Raw genomic sequence first — 19,711 nt, forward strand, 5'->3', positions numbered from 1 at the left:
GTGTGATAATGTCTATTTATAGTGCTCTATGTTTGTGTTTGTGTTTGTGTGATGACATTCTTCCAACCTTCTCCACAGCATCTTGTTTCCACTTGTGGTTTATGTGTGTGTGACTATCTGTGTGTCTCTAACCTTCTCATTGGGGTCTTGTTTGCGGTTGGCCTCCCTTCCGCGCAGGCTCTTGGTGCTGATGCCTGATTCTGATGTTTGCATGATCAGCTGAGTGGCCAAGAACTGCTGGATCTGTTCCAGGACATCCCGTTGCATCTCCAGGGCCATGTGGTAGACGTCATGATCAGAGCTGTTATACATCACCGCGTTCTGAAACATCAGCATGATGTCACGCTGGAACTCCGCTGTTGTGCGGATCTGCCCAGACTCGATGTTCTTCTTGATAGCTGATAGGTCCATCGGTCTGAGGAGGTGGAAATTAGATGGTCTGAGGGTGAGTACATTATCTACTAATTTTCATTTTTAGGTTAACTATTTTCTTAAAGGGAGAAATTAATTACTCACCCTCATGCCGTCCCAAACTCGTAAGACCTTCCTTCATCTTTAGAACAAAAATTAAGATATTTTTAATGAAATCTTGAGAGCTTTCTGACCCTGCATAGACAACACTACCACTAGTCCTTATTTTTGTTTTCTTTGTGCACAAAAAGTATTCTCATAGCTTCATAAAGTTAAGGTTGAACCACGAATGTCACATGGACTATTTTAAAAATTTTCTTACCATCTTTCTGGGCCTTGAACATTGTAGTTGTGTTGCTGTCTATGCAGGGTCAAAAAGCTCTTGGATTTCATCAGAAATATCTTATTTGTTTTGTTGAAGATGAAAGAAGGTTTTTGCAGGTTTGGAACGAAATGAGGGTGGTTATTGAAAGAATTTTAATTTTTCGGTAAACTATCTCTTTAATAATGTAATAGTAAATGTTGAAATACACATTTTATTGTTAGTTCATGTCAATTAATGTTAACATCATAATAGAACCTTAAAGTATTATTGAAAAAATACATATTTAAGGCCCTATGAAATCCATTTGATCCTTTCCACAAATTCTCAAATAAAAAATAAAAAAACACATAAAATGTTTTGTTTTTTCTAGAATTATATTTGAATGATTTAAATACATTTTATTCACAAAAAAATGCCAAATTTATTCAATTAATGTAACTTCAACTATTTAATATTTAATTACAATTTTACAATAATAGGACCCTATGAACTGTTTACAGTTTTATTTATTTATTTGGGAAACTCTATGTTGTTTGTTTGAATGTTTCTGGATTTATGATTTAATACACAGCTTTATTATTAATATTCACAGATACTTGTCCATATATTGATTTGGTTAACTGCACTCATGTGACCATGGACCACAAAAAAAATCATAATTAGCATGGATATATTTGTAGAAATAGCCAACAATACATTGTATGTGTCAAAATTACTGATTTTTCTTTTATGCTAAAAATAATTAGGATATTAAGTAAAGAATTTCCTAAATTCTTAAATTTCCTACCATAAATATATCGAAACTTAATTCTTGATTAGTAATATGCACTCCTAAGAACTTCATTTGGACAACTTTAAAAGGTGATTTTCTCAATATTTAGATTTTTTTGCTCCGTTTTCAGATTTTCAAATAGTTGTATCTCAGCCAAATAATGTCATATTCTAAAAACCATACATCAATGGAAGGTTTATTTATTCAGCATGCATAAATTAACCCTTATGACTGGTTTTGTGGTTCAGTGTCACACATACTTTTCATTTAATCACCTAAAATTTGTCATTCAGTGTTACACAGAAGAAAACAATCATTCCATGATTATGTACACGTTTTCTAAATCATGTAAATCATAGGGCCCTATGTCCGCAAAAGAACAAAAGAGCCGCATCTTTATACCTGTGTACAATGCTGTGATAACCAGGGGCGATGTCATCAGACACAGGCTGCAGAAACACACTTGCATACCTGAAACACAAACAATAAATGACAATGCATACCACTTATTTCCATCTGCAGGTCAGTGCTCATCATAAAACAGCAGCTGAGGTAAGTATAAATGAGAAGCTCACCTGTGATTGGCTGCTGCCCGCCACACCAGCATTATGGCTTTCTTCCAGATCTTTTGAGCCTGCAAGGCCTCTTGATCTTCACTACACATGGAGCTGAGAGAGAGAGAGTTTTTAAAGGCAAATGAAAGATTAAAACACATGTAATACAAGCATACACACAAACAGACACACAGACACTCACAACTGTGATGAGGCAGGGCTGCTGGCGGTGGAGTCTGCTGTAGTGTAACGTTGAGAGTGACTGCCGTATCCATCCTCACTCTCACTGGCAGGAGGATCAACCTCTGAGAGATACGGCCCCTCTCCATCCCCATCGCCACACTCTTTCATCTCCATCCCTTCATCCACATCCACCTCACTGCCTCCATCCTCTTCCTTCACCTCCTACAGGATTTTAAGAAGGAATATTAAACATTAAGTTATTAATTCATCCTTCAGTTCAATCTGTGAGTGGGTTTGTGACTCGATGAAGTATAAATTAAAACAACAACAAGTTTCAGTTTTGCTGATACTTTTGTGTCTTTCGCTGAAGCTGAGCTGTCCTCTGAGTCCAGACAGGGCGTCACAGTCTCTGGCTGAGCCCAGTCCTCCCCTTCACACTTCACGGCTGGACTCTGGGTTCTGTTCTCCTGCTGCATTTCCTCCATACCTCCTTCAGCCTCTCCTTCCCTCTCGCCCTCGGTCTTAACCTCAGAGTCCTGGTTCTGCTCTGCATCAGGGGCGGCAGGCGCCACAGTGTCTCCTGTCACTTCGTCAACCGTTTCGGCTTCTGTAGCCTCCTCTACCAGAACCTCCATTTCTCCCTGCACACCCGCGGGGTCAGGGCAGCTCTGTGTGACTGCTGGGGCAGGACTCTGCTGAACGATGGGCTCTGGTTCAGCTGCCTTAAAGGTCTGTGACTCCCAAGGGCTGGTAAGTGGGTGGCCCCCGACGGCTGGGTCCTCACAGAGAGAAAGAGCCGCCTCCACAGCGGCAGCGTCCAAAGCCTCCACAGGATCATCCACCTGAGACAGAAGCATCTGATAATTCATTTCAGATTTGCACACAGAAAGGAAAAGCTTGAACTATTTTGTGTTTTAAGGGTCTATAAAAAAACGGAGGGAATTGTGAAAGCACTTGATGGGTCACAGAGTTAAATAGTAGCTACTGATGTCCATGGTACTTTTCTTTCCCATACTATGGATGTCAGTGGCTACCGTTTGGCAGTTAGCAACTTTCTTCAGAATATCTTCTTTTGTGCTCAATAAGTTTGTAACAACTTGAGGGTGAATAAATGATGAAAGAATTTTAATTTTTTGGTGAACTGTCCCTTTAAAGGTAACATATCATGAAAATCTGACTTTGTTTTTAAGTGCTATAACCGACAACAGTGTACCAATTCTAAAGCCATGGCAAAAGTTAAAGTAAAGCATGCTAACTGTTCTGTCTTTGGCTGCACAGATGGGCACAGAACACTATTTAAAGTCCCAGAGGAACCTCAGAGGAAACAAGAGAGCAGTGGATTTATTGATTTATTTACTGTATATTACGCTGCTGGGACACAGATCTAATATAAACATGCAATTTTTTCCCCAGCTGTTTACCTTCACAGACATAACCGATTGTTTTTGTAACTCGTGCGTTTTAAACATTAAATTGTGTATATATGACAGTTTGAACGCAATAAGAGATGAAAAAGAAATTATTTTAGTCTCACATGCCGTGTGGCAGCCACTTTCTGTGCATGTGCTTCGGATGAGTGTGCTCAGAAAACCATATATCGGAAGTTTAAACTAATATGGTTTAAAACATGATTTCAGCACGATATTGATAATCAAAACCAAACAGAGTTTCTGAGGGTGTACTCACACTAGGCAATTTGAACCGTGCCCGAGTGCGTTTGACCACCAAAGCACGGTTCGTTTGACTAGTGTGAATGCTCCGAACCGTGCCCGGGCGCGGCTCGTTTAGCTGTCCCTGGCCCGCTTGAAAGAGGTGGGCCAGAGCACGGTTCAGTTGGACTCGGGCGCGGTTCGCATGCAGTGTGAGCGCTAACTGTGCTGAAGCACGGAACAGGACGCGTGATGTCACGCTTTTGCGAGGTAATCAACGTTTTTGTAGTCCGTAATCAAAGCTGCAAAGTCATTGCTGCACTTCAGCTGGTAATTGAAAACCTCCTCAGACGAGCAGCACGATTGCGTGAAAATTTTCGTGCCACTTAGGCGATAGACCTGTTTAACAATAGGCGTTGAGAGGGCTGTGGACCACCGCGGACCAAACGATTTAAAATAATTATCCACAAAGTAAACTATTTCGCGTTCAGCGCGAGCGTTGCTCTTCCTGTTTATCCTGAAACCATCGCAACATAATGACGTAAGCGGGCTCCGGCACAAATGCTGAAACCCTATGTGAGTGCAGGCCAGAGGGGGAGTGGGGAGGGGGGGCAATCGTACTTGGGCCCGGTTCAGGGCAACCGTGCCTAGTGTGAGTACACCCTGAGGTACAAGCTGTAAAGGCACAGCTCTATTCTGGAAAAGGGGGCGGGGAGCATCAGTTTATTTACGTTTTAAGAGTAATGCACGAAAACAGTGTTTCTGCTTCCACTCAAAATAGGCATTTTCAAAATGATGTATTAAATCTGTGAGGCATTCTGAGCTAAAAAAACACATTCAGGAAACACCTGAGACTTTACATCTCCTTTAACACTACATGGAGTAGCAACCAATTGCATCATCACAAACATACAAAGGTGGTTGTATGCATGTTTGTGTTCCTATACCTTCTCCTCTATTATGGCAATGATGTCTCCGACTGTCTCCAGGTCCAGTTCATGGGCCATGTATGACACTGACACCACTGTGTCCTCCTCCACAAGCTCTGCCTCTTTTCCCTCTACCTCTGCTGGTGTGGACGACCCTGCCATCACCGCCTCTGCTCCAGAACCTTCTGCAACGGATGCAGCTCCTACACACACAGAGACACATCGGTTAGAATACTCTTACTATGATTTATGTCTTTCACGAGTGCGTTGAAAAGGAAGTGATGACTCTTTTTAAAAGGAAAAGATATGTAATACACAAAAAAACTATGTAAAAAATGTCAAAAGGAAAATTTACTAATAAATTATCCATGCCAATATCATCAAAGATTGTTCATGTCTTTCTTTCTTGACTCATAAGAAGGGTTTTTGAGAAAAACATTCCAGGATTTTTCTCCATATAGTGGACTTCAATAAGTATCAGCACGTTGAAGGTCCAGATTGCTGTTTCAATGCAGCTTCAAAGGGCATGATCACAGCCGAGGAATAAGGGTCTTATCTAGTGAAACGATCTGTTATTTTCTAAAAAATAAATAAATAAAAATGTATGTATTTTTAACCACTACTTCTCATCTTGCACTAGGTCTGTGATGTGCCTCTACAAATTAACGCATTACATAATCACGTTGGAAAAATCACGCATGGTTAGTTCTGCATCTGTGTACTCCGGTTCAAAAAGGTATGGTAGGAAATTCCATCTCATTTTATCCTCCAACTTCAAAATCGCCCAACATCGATGTTTTACCTTTGCTTTTCTTTGCACATCCACTTTGTAAAGACTCGGTTGGTAGGGCTGGGAATCGATTCCAAAAAGAAGTGATTCCAAGGCATTGGGAATTGAGAGTCAATTCCAAATGTTGGAATCTATCCCATCAAGGGGACTCGACTCCTCATTCAGAGCCGTATTCAGTCCAACAAATTTCATCTATGGGTGCCTCTCAAACGGAAGGCTGCATTGAGCTAGTGCAAGACAAGCATTTGTGGTTACATTTTTAGAAAATAACTGAGCGTTTTGCAAGACAAGACCCTTATTTCTCGGCTGGGATCATATAGAGCTTTGTGATGCTGCATTGAAACTGGAATTTGGACCTTCAACCCGCTGATCCCAATTAAAGTCCACTATATGGAGAAAATTCTGGAGTGAACTTACCACTTCTCTAGAATATAATTCAAGAACTCTAGCACTGTCAGTCCATTCTGAATGATTTCTGATTGGATGAAGATGATAGGATGAACTACACATTACACAACAAACAGGAAATAGACTGCCTGAGCAAAAACAGACTGGCCACTCTACAGAGAGAGTGCTGAAGAGAGAGATTAGAGACCTGTTTTGGGCACAGAGAGGTGGTCCGGGGCTGGGGGGACCACTGTGGGGGGCTTAGGGGGATCAGCACTGACAGGCTGCTGCGCTGGGGTGGCGCTCTCCAAAAGACGAGATAACGTAGGAGCATCTGACACAGAGACACACACATATAGCTCTACAAACACACACTAAAGCACATAGCTACTTTCACAATAATCAAGTAATAAAGTACACAGTAATAATGTACTACAGAGAGCATGAAATCTAAAAGTTGCATGCAGGACACATGGTAAAAAATGCAAAAGGATAGCGCTAAAGGAAATCAAACCAAAACAAACAGCATAACTCGAAATTCAGTTCATTCAATGACATTTTTAACATAGAAAAGAGACATTTAAAAGACACATACAGAAAGAAGAAGAGTGGGTCTGTTTTTACCCGCTGTAATGTCTTGATTGGCAGGCAGAGCGGTTGCAGCAGTGTGAAGCTCAACTCCATGAGATCCGTTACTCAAACCTGTGGCCACATCACCTTCAACCACCTGTGCGACACACACACACACACACAAAACAATATGAGAAACCATTAGCAAAATCTACAGACGCATTCTCCACTTTTAATGTTAGTCAAGGTTTCTTGCACCAAAAACAATCAGTTTTTAGTGTCTACATGGGGTTGTTATTATTATTATTATTACAATCACATTGTGAATGTTAGGCTGTGTTCACACTTGTGGTTCGGTTCGTTTGGTCCGGACCAAAAATGAAAATTCTACATTTGGTTCTGGTCCGCTTAGCGGTCACACTGGCATTTTTGACAGTGAACCTAAAGATACCGAACCTAAAAGCAGAGTGATATGCTCAAAACCTGATTGGTCGGGTTGAATGACGTATATTTTGTGACGGAACTCACCGAACACTCCAAACAAAGGAAAAGGTGCATTCGACTTAAAGCGGTGCTGCAGGTGTATGACATCAAAGTACCCATTCACTGATCGATCTGCTGATCGCCGTTTTAAGTTGAATACACGCAATGCTGTCTGCTGTACACCATTAACCACCTGTGAACTCTCAAAGAGCTCATAAAAAGGCACTTTACCTTTTTGTTGCTCCACGTTTGCCCTTTGCTCGTCACCAGAGTTCGCTAGGAAGCGGACCCGAGACCCATCTTTTAAGCGGTCTCGGTCCGCTTGTTTGGTGTGCACCAGGTTTCGAATGGCAGCGTTCACACTTAATCAAATGAACAGCACTAACAGAGCAATCGCACCAGAGTTATTTTTCAATTGAACCAAACATGACATGTTTGAACACACCCTTAGAGTATGCGGACTACCACCAGAGCCATGGGGTTCTGGAGACTTTATTTATAGGACAATATAAAGTAGACACAAATGTAGTGTTGAGAAATGGGAAATGGCTCTGGGACATGACACAGGCAAAATCCTGTTTGCTGTGACATGCCTCTTAAATCCAAAGCTTTAACCTTGAGTGCTTTACAGTATCCCCCACTCACCAGTCTAGAGCTGGCAGCAATGAGACTGCCCTTTTTCAGTAATTCAGACAGCAGCGGGGAGGGAGGTGGTGTGGCTTTTGGGGCAAGGTGCTTCTTTTGTGGGGAGTCATCTACCAAAGGGCTCAGACCTGATTCTTTAGGCCCTGGACCCGTGACCTCTGACACAGGCATGAAGATGGTCAGTCCTTGAGCCTATATAAAGAAACAATGAGTTTGACTTCTTAAGAGTCAGCTTCATGTTTAAATGTTAATAGGAAAAAAAAGAGGCAGAAATTCACCATGGGACTGGCACAGGATTCATCCGTTATTGGCTGCAATGTGTCTGGCTGCGAGACCTCCATGCTGGGGGAATTAGCACTGGGTGGAGAACGCACTGTCACGCTGGGAACTCTCTTTGGTGTGTTTTTAGCTGCCTGACGAACTGGAAAGAAGTTATACAAGTGCATCATTATGCAAAATGAACATTTCAATGCCAGAAATAAGCCCAAAGTAATAAAAACTGAAAATTTCATAGTATTAAAAATGTAATATATTTGCAATAAGATGCATGTTAAACTAATATTATCATATAAGTATCAGCAATATGTTGCACCGATAAGTTAATGTAATTTAAAAAAATTGTTTCTCCTGTGGAGGAACTTTTGAAAGTGCTGAGTGAATGTAAATCTCACCCTGAAATGCCGCCTCAGTTGCCCTCTTCTTCTGCTCTGCCTCCGCTTCTTCCTGCTTCCTCTTTCTGACAAGCATGAGAACACACACAATCAGGTTTTTAATTATATTTTGATGCTTGAATTAGATTAAAAGTCTCTTATACTCATCAAGGCTGTATTTATTTGATCAAAAATACAGAAGAAACAGCAATATTGTGAAATATTATTGCGAATTCTAATATTGGTTTTCTATTTTAAACTTTAAAATATAATTTATTTCTGTGATGCAAAATTTTCATAAGCCATTAGTCCAGTCTTCAGTGCCACATGATCCTTTAGAAATCATTCTAATATGCTGATTTATTATCAGTGTTAAAACTGTTATACTGCTTAATATTTTTTGGTACCTGTCATACTTTTTTTCTTTGATTCTTTAATGAATAAAAAATTTAAAAGAACAGCATTTATTTAAAATAGATCTTTACTATAACTTTTTATCCAATTAACACATCCTTGTTAAATAAAAGTATTAATTTCAATATAAAAAAATTTACTGACCCCAAACTTTTGAATAGTAGTGTGTATTGTAACACATTATTTCTATTTTAAATAAACACTGTTCTTTTAAAGTAAATCCTGAAAAAATTATCACAGGTCCCAAATAATATTGAGCAGCCCAACTGTTTCCAACAATGATAATAAATCAGCATATTAGAATGATTTCTGAAAGATCATGTGACACTAAAGACTTGAGTAATGATGTTAAAAATTCAGCTTTGCTTCACAGGAATAAATTATATTTCTAAAAATAGATAACTCATTTTAAATAGCAATAATATTTCACAATATTACAGTTTATCCTGTATTTTTGATCAAATAGATGCAGCCTTGATGAGCAGAAGAAACTTCTTAAAAAAACATTAATAATCTTACTGATCCCAAATATTTGAATGGCAGTGTATAATACTTTTGCTCTATCACACAAATTTTTTTTTAAAATAAAAATAATTATAAAAATATTTAATTACTTAACAGACATGGTGCAAGAGTTAGAGATTATGTTTAATACTATAAAACCCAGTTATATCATCATATCATGATAATTTAGAAAAAAAAATAATTTAAAATACACTTTAAAAAGGGGGAACACCTCAAAGGTTTAACCTCATGTGAAATAATGTTGCGAAATCACCACATGAGTGGTTGAAACTAGATCATATTAGTAGACAAATGCAAAAAAGGTACAGAATTGTCTTACAGCTCTATATCTGCCCACAGCTCCTCCAGCTTAGGGTCCATGTGACCTGCCTGGATCAAATCCACCTCTTTCTTTAGTTTCCTGAAGGAACAGAACACATTTTTCACATATGTGTGACAGATACAGACAGCAAGAGGGAGAAGTGGGTAGAGATGTACCTGTATTTCTCCTGTGTGTCTTTGATCAGCCTCTTGAGCTCCTCGATCCGCTCTGCTGTCAATCTACGCACAATCACGTCCTCAATGGTCTCGACCACCTCCCCTTTCTCACCCCGTTTACGCCTGCAGGGAGTGCACATATCAAACTTACCAATGAACTTGAATATGCACCGAGATACGACAACATGCTAACTGAGATAATAGCCAGGAGTTCAGACAAAATCAAAAAATGCTTTTTCACATATTTACTGCTTCCCACGCACAAATATGAAGTACAACTTCTATGCTGATTATTGTTTTTTATTGTATACTCAGACCAGATTATTTGAGGTTCGTAAAATTAACTCTTTTGGGTTTTCACGAGAACAATGGCAATATTTAATAATGACGTTCAGCACAAATGTTCAGCACAACAGAGAGAATCACTTACTTTGGGGCCTCTGTGGTTTCCAGCAGCTCAGAATATTGGGAGGCACAGTGCTGCATAGACATAAACATAAATATAAATCAATAAGCAAATCATTAATACTAATAAAATTACTCAAGAGTCAGCAAATTTAAGTTACCTTCTGGGAGAACCAGTCTGGAGGTCGTCCAGGCTCTGAGAAGGGCTTGATGGCTCTGCTTACAGACACCCTGACAAAAAAATAAAACAGTGTATCACACATTTAACAGTAACTCTTTACAAATAATTGCATGCACTACCAGCCAAAAGGTTTTGAATTCTTTTTTGCTCACCAAGCCTGATTTTTTTTTTTTTTTTTTTTGATTCAAAATACAGCATAAGCAGTAATATTGTGAAATAATTTTACATTTTAAAAGATATTCAAATAGGAAAGGAATTTTAAATAGTAATTTATTTCTGTGATCAAAGCAAAATTTTCAGCATCATTACTCTATTCTTCAGTTGTCAAACGATCCTTCAGAAAACATTTTAATATGCTTATTTGCTGTTCAAGAGACATTTATTATTATCAATACTTAAAAGAGTTGAGTACATATTTTTCAGGATTCTTTGATGAATAGAAAGAGCCAAAGATCAACATTTATCTGAAATAAAAAACTTTTTAACATTATACATGGTACAAAAGCTTGGAGTCAGTATACTTTTATTTAGCAAGGATATTCATCAAAGAAACCTGAAAAATTTCTATTTAGCTGTTTTCAGCATAATGATAATAATAAATGTTTTTGAGCAGCAAATCAGAATATTAGACTGAAACTTCAAAAACAATTACAAAACAACAAGTAACACATTGAATTTAATGTCAAATATTTAAATAAAAAAACTGAAATAGTATTACCTTGTGAAATGTACCCCAGTAATCTTTTTTTATTTTCAACTTCTTAGATAATAGATTTAAACTCTATTATTCAAACTCTCTGAACTAGTAAAATAAAAGCAACATTTAGGGATTTTGAAAAAGTCATGATGTGAAAGTTTTTTTATTTTAATTTTTGTATTATTTATTAATAAATGTATCTTCAAACAGTCAAAAATGTAATTAAATGTTAAATCTAATATCTATGCACTTTTTGCTGCACATAAACTACAACTAATCTGTTCAGTAAAGTTGGAAGATTACTTATTAATAAAAAATATTAGAAATAAGTTTGACTTTTTATAAACTATTTATAATATACTTTTAATAATTAACATTACTTTATGAATTCAATTAGAAAAATACAGCAGCTATTTTGTTGTGTTGCTTGCATCACTAACTTAATTTTTAAAACATTATCAATTAAATTAGACATTTTCATAGATATTTTCGAATTCGTAAGTGGTAAGGAAATAATAAACACATTATTTCTTTAAAAGCAATTCCAACTGAGAAATATTTTAATAAATATTACACAAAATCTTTATGTCATTTAATACAAATTGCACAAAATAACCGGGGCTATTTTGGGTAACTCCACAGATCCTCTGGGGGCAGCTGTCACTTCAAGTTTCAAGAGGGGGATTAGCTCAGATGGTAGAGCGCTCGCTTAGCATGCGAGAGGTAGCGGGATCGATGCCCGCATCCTCCAATTATTATCTTATCACATTAAAATGCCAGTTTATACTTTAGAGAATTAAGTCAACTTCAGTGCCTTATAGTGAGGTAAGTTAAAGTGCTGGCTCAACTTAGCCTACAGCTTTTGGCTTACTTTGCCCCATAGCTGGCATTTAGGAAAAAAACTAGCTAGATTACAAATTCAGGCTAATATTTAGCTAAATGATTTGCATGGTTTATGTTGCTAAATCACCTATATGCAGGGCTCAAATGGTGGGGGATGATATTCCCCTGGTTAAAAAAAAAATGACAAAAAGCATCCCCTTAACTACCACCCCTTTAGATTATTAATGTTGTGTATTATGTAAAACTTATCATACAAATTAAATGTTAAATTTCTCTATATTTGACAATTAACTAACTAAATATAGTGCACCTTTTGAAGTTCCAATTAGAAACGGCATCTTTAAAAGAAGACAAAAGAAGGTATGCTATTTTCCTTGATTAGAGTTTATAAACATTACCCTGACATAATGTTATAGTGCTGTATGTACTGACTTTGCAAAAAACAAAAACACATCTTGAGAATCCAAGAGCATTCACTGCATGATGAAACCTATTAGAAAGCCCTTATAATTCAAGCAATGAAAGAAAAAATACCCATGTATGTGTTTTTATGTTTTTATATTCATCGCACAAGCAGTGTACTTTCTGAATATTCACAAACGTGCTATTAATTGTATGCAACCGTCCAGAGCAACCCAGTGTTTCATTCCTTGAATGAATCTGTTTCTGAACGAATCAAGTGAGCCAGTGATTCAACGGTCCATTCAGGTGAACTCACTTTTCGTTTTGTTTCTAATTGAATAAGCTGTCTTGAACAATCATTCATTTGAATGAAAATCATTGATTAAAACAGGGACTTGCTGCCACCTACTGGCAGTTTTACTGTCATTTATTTATCCATGCCAAGCCTAAATCAGCCAAGGTGCTAGCATAAAAACCATAGACTGTAAAAAAATATGGAAGTAGTGCGCGTGACATCTCTCATAGTGGGTGGGAGTCGGCCTTCGCCATTTTGGAATCGAGTCACTCCCGGATAATCGAAAATGGGCAAAGTATGTAAAGTTGTAAAGCTGTAAAGTTGGGCATTTTAACATGGGGAGTCTATAGGATTGACTGCCTGTTAGAGCCAGTCTCTAGCGGCCAGTCAATGAATTGAAGTTTAACTCACTTCCATGTTGCTTTCAATAGAGAGAGCGGGAGGTTGCTGCTTGATAAAAACACATTCAGCAAAATATTGTTTAATTGTCAATATTGACCAAAATATTCCACAGTCTGGTAGAAATAATTTGTGATTCCAAAATACATGATCACATGACAGTAAAAGTGTACAGATGCCAAGATGCAGGGGGTGGCTCAACTTACCCCACTCTCCCTACTACCAAATACATTTTATATTAAAATATGGAAATAAAATCCTAAATACATGATTTCTCTTAAAGTGCCTCCGTTTTATAAATATTGTAATTAATAATTTGTGTAATTTATTCAAAATGATGATAAAAAAAAATATTTGGGGTAACTTCATATTACCCTCCCTGAGGGCAGCTGTCAGGTAGCGTACTTGTAGGGGGATTAGCTCAGATGGAAGACTGTCGCTTAGCAAGCGAGAGGTAGTGGGATCGATGCCCGCATCCTCCAATTATTATCTTGCGTCCTAAACATATCTACTGACATTCTACTGAAACAATCTTATGTAAAGGTAAAAGAACACTGATTTAACCCACGTTTCATTAAGCGTGATTGACAATGCCCTCATATATAACGAAAACCTTGCTTCATTTTTAATTCTATGATCATGATGAGGCATAACGTTAATTATTTCTTCTTACCAGTTCTGATCTCCGCTTCTCATCACTGAGGAGGCGAGACAGAGTTTCTCCCGAATGGACCAGGGTTCAGTCGGACCCAGAGACAGCATCTTGTGTTCTACAATAACAGTTAGGTTGTCAAAATATTAGTTTAATTTGAAGCTGCAATTCATAACATACGTGAGGGGAAATGATGTTGAGATAAAAAAAGGGTGATCATAATGTAGTGCGCTCTTAGCGACTTATTGAAAACACAAGACCATTTGTTCAACCTACAATTATTTATATTACATACACATAACCTAAAATAGCACTTTTTGTTTAAGAACAGACAGAAATGTGTTGACAACGTAAACATTGATCGTCTTTGTTATCATGAAGGCAGCTAACGTTAGCGCAGCAACTATACGGCTCACTCTAGCTTTACTAAGAGCATTAGCTGCTCTGTTTACATGGGATAAAACACTTCAGAATCCTATTTTCAAAGTGCTTTGGTCTTAGACTGTATTGTGACTCTGTTTCGGAAATAAAATAACACTTACTTCCCACCCCGGTCGACATTTTCGCCTTTATGAAACAGGCCGCGCGGCTGGTTCTACTCACTTCCGCCGGTACTGTTGTAGTGTAACACCCGTATGAACGCTTTCAGGTGTCGCACAAATATCTTTCCGACAAGCGTACTTCTCGTAGGGGGATTAGCTCAGATGGTAGAGCGCTCGCTTAGCATGCGAGAGGTAGCGGGATCGATGCCCGCATCCTCCAATTATGTTTTTTGTTTTGTTTTGTTTTTTTATTAAATTAAAAAAAAAAAAAAGACATTTATTTTTTTTTAATAATTTTATTTAGGTATAACACACAAATGCAACTGGAGATTATTGAGAGATTACTAAATACCCAAACACTTGCTATTCTCTTAGTTAACAGTTCCTCATAAATATTTTAATAATGAAACATTAAATATTTGCTTTTGTATGGCAGAAATATATGACCAATTTTGCTTGGAAATTACTTTTGTTACCTTTAGACTTCAAAAAAAAAAAACTTCATAAAAAAAAAAAAAAGAAAAGGAAACAACTTTTATGCCATGAAACAATAATGCATGGCCTCGTAAGGCGTCCGTCATAATATTGTGGAGGAAAAACACAGGAACAACAAGGTAAAAACTTGGTTTATGGTACTGTATATATTTTTGTTTCGTTTACAGTCACGCTGTAGCTTTGTCAAATTATGCAAAACATGCGAAAATATGATTTGTGCGTACTAAGGAACACTATCTATTAGTCTTAGTACAACAAACAAGCCCGCTGTTTTGTTGCACAGATTATGGCGGAAATGTTCACGACCTGAGAAATATAAGTATGCAGTATGTTTATTTTCTGAAACTCCACAGGGCCAAAATTGTCCAAAGGTAAAGAAACCTCAATGGCTAAGTGCCTTTATTTAACCCCTTCAGACCCTGCGTCCATTGGAATGGACATCACATGATTTTTGGTTTAAACCAATACAATTTTATGTTTTTATAATTTGTGAGCAATGCCTGGTCACTGATTGGTCCCTGATCAACCAATCACAACAAAGATATGACTCCTAACTTAATCTGATTGAGCTACAGGCATCACAAAAGAGAGACATGATCACCACATAGAGAGGAAGAGGAGGAAGCCTACGTTTGACCTTTTATATGCAGAGTTATGTTAATGGTAGGCTCATCAACTTGCATCTATTATAAAATTAAGACTATCAAATGATAATATTCAAAGTTATTTTGAAGATCTTTCAGATTTGCAGATTTTACTTATTTAACGTGGGTGCAATGAGCCAAACATTATAAAATACGTTTGAAATGTCACTGTTTAAAGCTCAGATTAATAGTGTAGTTTCATTTGCAGCCACCAGGTGACAACAGCACACTGCAATACACAGTATATGAACGCAGACCATTTATCATTCAAATTGATCGAGTGCCCTGAAGATGCCTGCCTCACAATCTCATTTTATGAAAGACTTGTTCGTATTTTATTATTAAGAAGTGTTTTATTTAATTATACAGTACTTGTATAAGCATTTTCAAAGTCAGTATTATTATTTCTATTGAAATCTAGCTCAACACCCACCTGTTAGTTCAGAAAACTATTGTAATTTAGGATCCCAAAAGAGAAATCATTATTAGTAGCAAAAGCCATCAGATTACTCTTCTTAAATAATATGAAGATGATTTGACAGACTCTACATCAGATTTAATAATTTAAAGCAGGCATACTAATAATTTAAGCAGGCATACTTGTCTGAGAAAATATGCTTATTTGTCAGGATGAGCTACCTTAAACATTACAGATTGAGCATTTTATGAGCATAATATACTTATCAAGACCCTGATAGCACACGTACATCACGGAAACGTCTATTTGACGCCTGCATTTACATCTGCAAGACATATTTTTGAGTGTTTGCTCATCTGCAATACATCTATAGGACATTTCCTATCTTAGGCCTAAACAGGCAAGTACTGCAGTGCAATAGTTGCAGTGAAAATTATATTTGTATAAATGAGAATCATATCTTTATCATGTCAGTCAACAACATTGCTTTGCTAAAAACATTTTTAGAAGAAAAATAAGCATTAAGGTTCACCCCAAACCTAATCGTCAGTGTCAGAATGTAAAAGTTTAAGGAACTGTTTAACTTAAAATGAAAATGAAATGAAAAATGAAAAAAGACTATCCAAGACATAGATTAGTTTGTTTCTTCATCTAAACCGATTTGGAGAAATTAAGGCGAGACACTGCAGGTGAATAGGGTAAAAAAATTAACTAATAGTTATCACCTTACTTACTCAGTTGATTGATTACATTGATGATTGCAAACATTTTTTGTATTACAAGTTTTCTAAAATGTTAGGTTTAAATATGCAAATGATCCATTATTTAATGAAATATGCGCTAATTTGCATACACTTCTAGTACAAAAAATCTAAACACTGGATGAAGTCAGTTTCAAAATTCTTGTTTAATTTTTTTTGACATAATGTTTTTACAGAGGGAATTTAGGGTATCTCATATTGTCACTCCATAATTCAGAAAAACTTAGAACAGACAGAAAACAATGTATTTCTTACCATGTTGGGGGAATAAAATGTTGTATAAAATCAAGGTAATTCTATATAAAACAAACCCCTCTGTAAAAACCTTCAGGATATAGACAGGAATAAAAATGTAAAGTTTGGTGTGTGTAAAGTGCTACTGAAGTGGAGATTAATGGCTCAGTGTAGGAGAAAAAACCCATTTTGAGAAAACGGCCTTTAAAAATATGTGTTGTAATTTAAATCTACTGATACAAACAGATAAAGTGCTATAAAAGAAACAATTAACAGTGTCTTTTGGGTGTTTTCATTCCACTAGTCTAAAAAAACACTCCATGAAATACCAACATCTTAAATTTGACAGGAGCATGAAAAACTGTGTTTTTGCCTGCAGTGTCTTCCCTTAAGCAATACATCACTTGGTCACCAATGGATCCTCCTTCAGAATGAGAGTTCAAACAGCTGATTAAAACATCACAATAATCCACAAGTAATCCACACAACTCCATTCCATCAATGGATTGTAATAAACAAATTTAACATTTAATATATAAATATATAATAAACAAATATGGCATTTTAACTTTAACCTGTCCATAATCTATAAACTTAATAAATTGTAAATCTCCTGTTGTCCTCTCACATCAATTGTATTTGTTTTGAACTGTTTTGATCTGTTTTTGCTTTGTGAGCGGTGCTTAATCTGTGCATATTTCTCTCCTGATTCAGACAAGATGACTTTTTCATTAGAGAAAACAATATTTTGGATAGAGGACTCATGTTTTAGTCGGAAGCAACAAATTCAAGCTAAAAATATCTTTATGTTTCTTACAAACATGCTGATTTTCACTTCACAAGATGTTAAGTAATGGACAGGAGTAGTGTGGATAATTTGTATTGTTGTGATGTTTTTATCAGCTGTTTCAGATGGCGCCCATTCACTGCAGAGGATCCATAACCATAAACATATGGTTATGTAATGCTAATTTTCTCCAATTCTGTGCCAGCGAAGAAGCAAACTCATTTTGGATGGCCTGAGGGTGAGTGAACTTTCAGCAAATGTTCGTTTTTTTGTGTGAAACATTTCTTTAATATGAATTAGCCACTAATTAAAAACATAAAATAGTCACAAATGGCCACAAGTGTTGTATTTTCAAGCCTGAGCATGAATAATATCCCTCTAGGTTCTCTATTTGAGGACACCTGCCAAATATGCCAATCAGACACAGTAATTGTCCAAAACAATCCTGGATTTCATATCTGGCTGAATTATGACTAATTAATATAATCCCTGAATAGCTGCATTTTCACAGTTTGCGCTACTGAGCTGTAAGTTTATTCGTCAGCAGTATCACCCTAGCAGAGCCATGTTGAATTTCAGAGCACTTCACTAGAGAACCTGCTCCGTTTGTGTTGTACAGCAAATATTAATGAACGCATCGGCATAATACGATGTCCTCGGGCGTCTCTACGGTTATAACACCATTCACTTGAATCAATATCTCTGTTGCATTTAATTGATGGGCTCATCTTATTCAGCGAAGGGCTGAGAAACGCCCGGGGCAAAGAAGAATGTGAGGTGAATGTGTGAGGATAAGTGGCTGGGTTTTGTTGAGGAGAACCTCACTGATGTATATGCTGTAATCACATTGATGTGTCCATCAGACGGGACCGCACAGCGGTCCGGGATGCCTAGCCTTGTGGTGCGAGTCGAGTTCGACGCGTTCACTTCTCTTGCCCGTAGGGGGTTTGAGGAGCAGCTACACAACAACAGCTGTTGCTAGCGAGAGAGACCGAGGTCATATCGAGACCAAAAGAGAGGAGTGACAGATAAAGAAATGGGATGTTGGAGACCAACAGCTCAGAGGCGTAAACAAGACCTGTTTTCAGTATCTAATATGAAACTACAGCTGAATATTGACCCATTTTCCTCTTTTAAGTGCAGCAATACAATTGAATTGGACTCTCTTACTCGCTAAGGTGACTAGATATCTGAAATAAAAACCAGGGACATTTCTAGTTCAACGATCAGTAATTATTATAGTATTGTAAACTACTTTAGTCGCAGGATACAGAAAATTCCGTTTTTAATTGCCTTCTGTGTGAACAGTGAAAATAGAAATTACTTCTTGTATGCTACAGTGATACTAGGTCTAATATTTTCTGTGTTCTGGCTCATTAGGTATAATTTTGCATTTCAGGCTGCAAGACAGCACCAGACGAAAAAACCGAGGGCTGCCCCCGGAAAGCTGGAACGCTTGGTCACTGTGGAAGGAGAGTGGTTAGTTAGCGATGAGCCGAAATGATTTTGTTTGGTCCTGCTGTGTTATTAATACGAGCCATTAATGCATCATACTTTCAATAACTCTCTCTCCCTCTCTCTGTTCATCTCCGCTGTCTTTTCTGCCCACCGAGTCCATTAAGCACAGAAAGCTGAAACGGTGTACAGGCTGATGATAGTTTCTCTCTCAGCCTCTGGCCCTCTCCACTCCATCAACCTCTTTCTCTTTTTATCTGTCCCCCCTCTCTCTTTCTCTATTTCTACATTTTCCGTCTCTGCTTTCATAAACTCGGCCTCTTTTTGTGTTAGCTGAGGTTAGAAACCTCACTGAAGTGTGTGAGTGTGTGTGTGTGTGTGTGTGTTCTTCATGTGTCCTCTGGGCCAAATTGTGTTGGTATTCCTGGCTGAAATCAGGGCATGCATCATGATGGCCTCAATTGGCTCATTAGGGCAGAACCCACCTGAGCCCCAGAATTACACACACAAACAGAGTTAACTACAGAGTTAAAGCAAGATATCTTCATTAGTGGCACTTATTAAGACACACATAACTATTACTATTATTGCTCACACTTAGAGATCTGAAAAGACCTTTAACACAGCACTTTGTGCTACAGCAATGAATTATATCTTGAATTTTGCAGATTGTTGAGCAGAGGTGTTTTATAGAGTTCAACAGTTGGATTCTGGAAGCAAAAACATCATTTACTTAC

General features: G+C 37.4%; 1 protein-coding gene and 2 non-coding genes across 8 annotated transcripts in view; 2 read left to right on the forward strand and 1 right to left on the reverse strand.

The window, feature by feature from the left end:
* Positions 1-14,243, reverse strand: part of brd8b (bromodomain containing 8b) — a 67,962-nt gene extending 53,719 nt beyond the window's left edge. For 3 of the 6 annotated variants that reach the window (XM_073821122.1, XM_073821121.1, XM_073821119.1), the window contains exons 1-17: positions 14,181-14,243; positions 13,660-13,756; positions 10,331-10,400; positions 10,195-10,244; positions 9,765-9,887; positions 9,607-9,687; positions 8,370-8,434; positions 7,977-8,119; positions 7,699-7,890; positions 6,625-6,727; positions 6,209-6,334; positions 4,842-5,026; positions 2,596-3,087; positions 2,265-2,467; positions 2,084-2,176; positions 1,911-1,979; positions 133-415 (exon numbers count right to left, since the gene is read on the reverse strand). In XM_073821122.1, the coding sequence (XP_073677223.1) occupies positions 133-415; positions 1,911-1,979; positions 2,084-2,176; positions 2,265-2,467; positions 2,596-3,087; positions 4,842-5,026; positions 6,209-6,334; positions 6,625-6,727; positions 7,699-7,890; positions 7,977-8,119; positions 8,370-8,434; positions 9,607-9,687; positions 9,765-9,887; positions 10,195-10,244; positions 10,331-10,400; positions 13,660-13,756; positions 14,181-14,199 (2,394 nt within the window). In that variant the 5' untranslated portion in view covers positions 14,200-14,243. The remainder of the gene's footprint in view (positions 1-132; positions 416-1,910; positions 1,980-2,083; positions 2,177-2,264; positions 2,468-2,595; positions 3,088-4,841; positions 5,027-6,208; positions 6,335-6,624; positions 6,728-7,698; positions 7,891-7,976; positions 8,120-8,369; positions 8,435-9,606; positions 9,688-9,764; positions 9,888-10,194; positions 10,245-10,330; positions 10,401-13,659; positions 13,757-14,180) is intronic. The other 3 variants (XM_073821123.1, XM_073821120.1, XM_073821124.1) reach the window with 2 other exon arrangements.
* trnaa-agc (transfer RNA alanine (anticodon AGC)) lies at positions 11,726-11,798 on the forward strand. Its single transcript has one exon. It is a non-coding gene; the product is annotated as a tRNA-Ala (tRNA).
* An 84-nt stretch (positions 14,244-14,327) lies between the features above and the next one.
* On the forward strand, positions 14,328-14,400 carry trnaa-agc (transfer RNA alanine (anticodon AGC)). Its single transcript has one exon. It is a non-coding gene; the product is annotated as a tRNA-Ala (tRNA).
* Positions 14,401-19,711: the final 5,311 nt, after the last annotated feature.

This window comes from Garra rufa, chromosome 16 (assembly GCF_049309525.1).
Source record: "Garra rufa chromosome 16, GarRuf1.0, whole genome shotgun sequence".
NCBI lineage: Eukaryota > Metazoa > Chordata > Actinopteri > Cypriniformes > Cyprinidae > Garra > Garra rufa.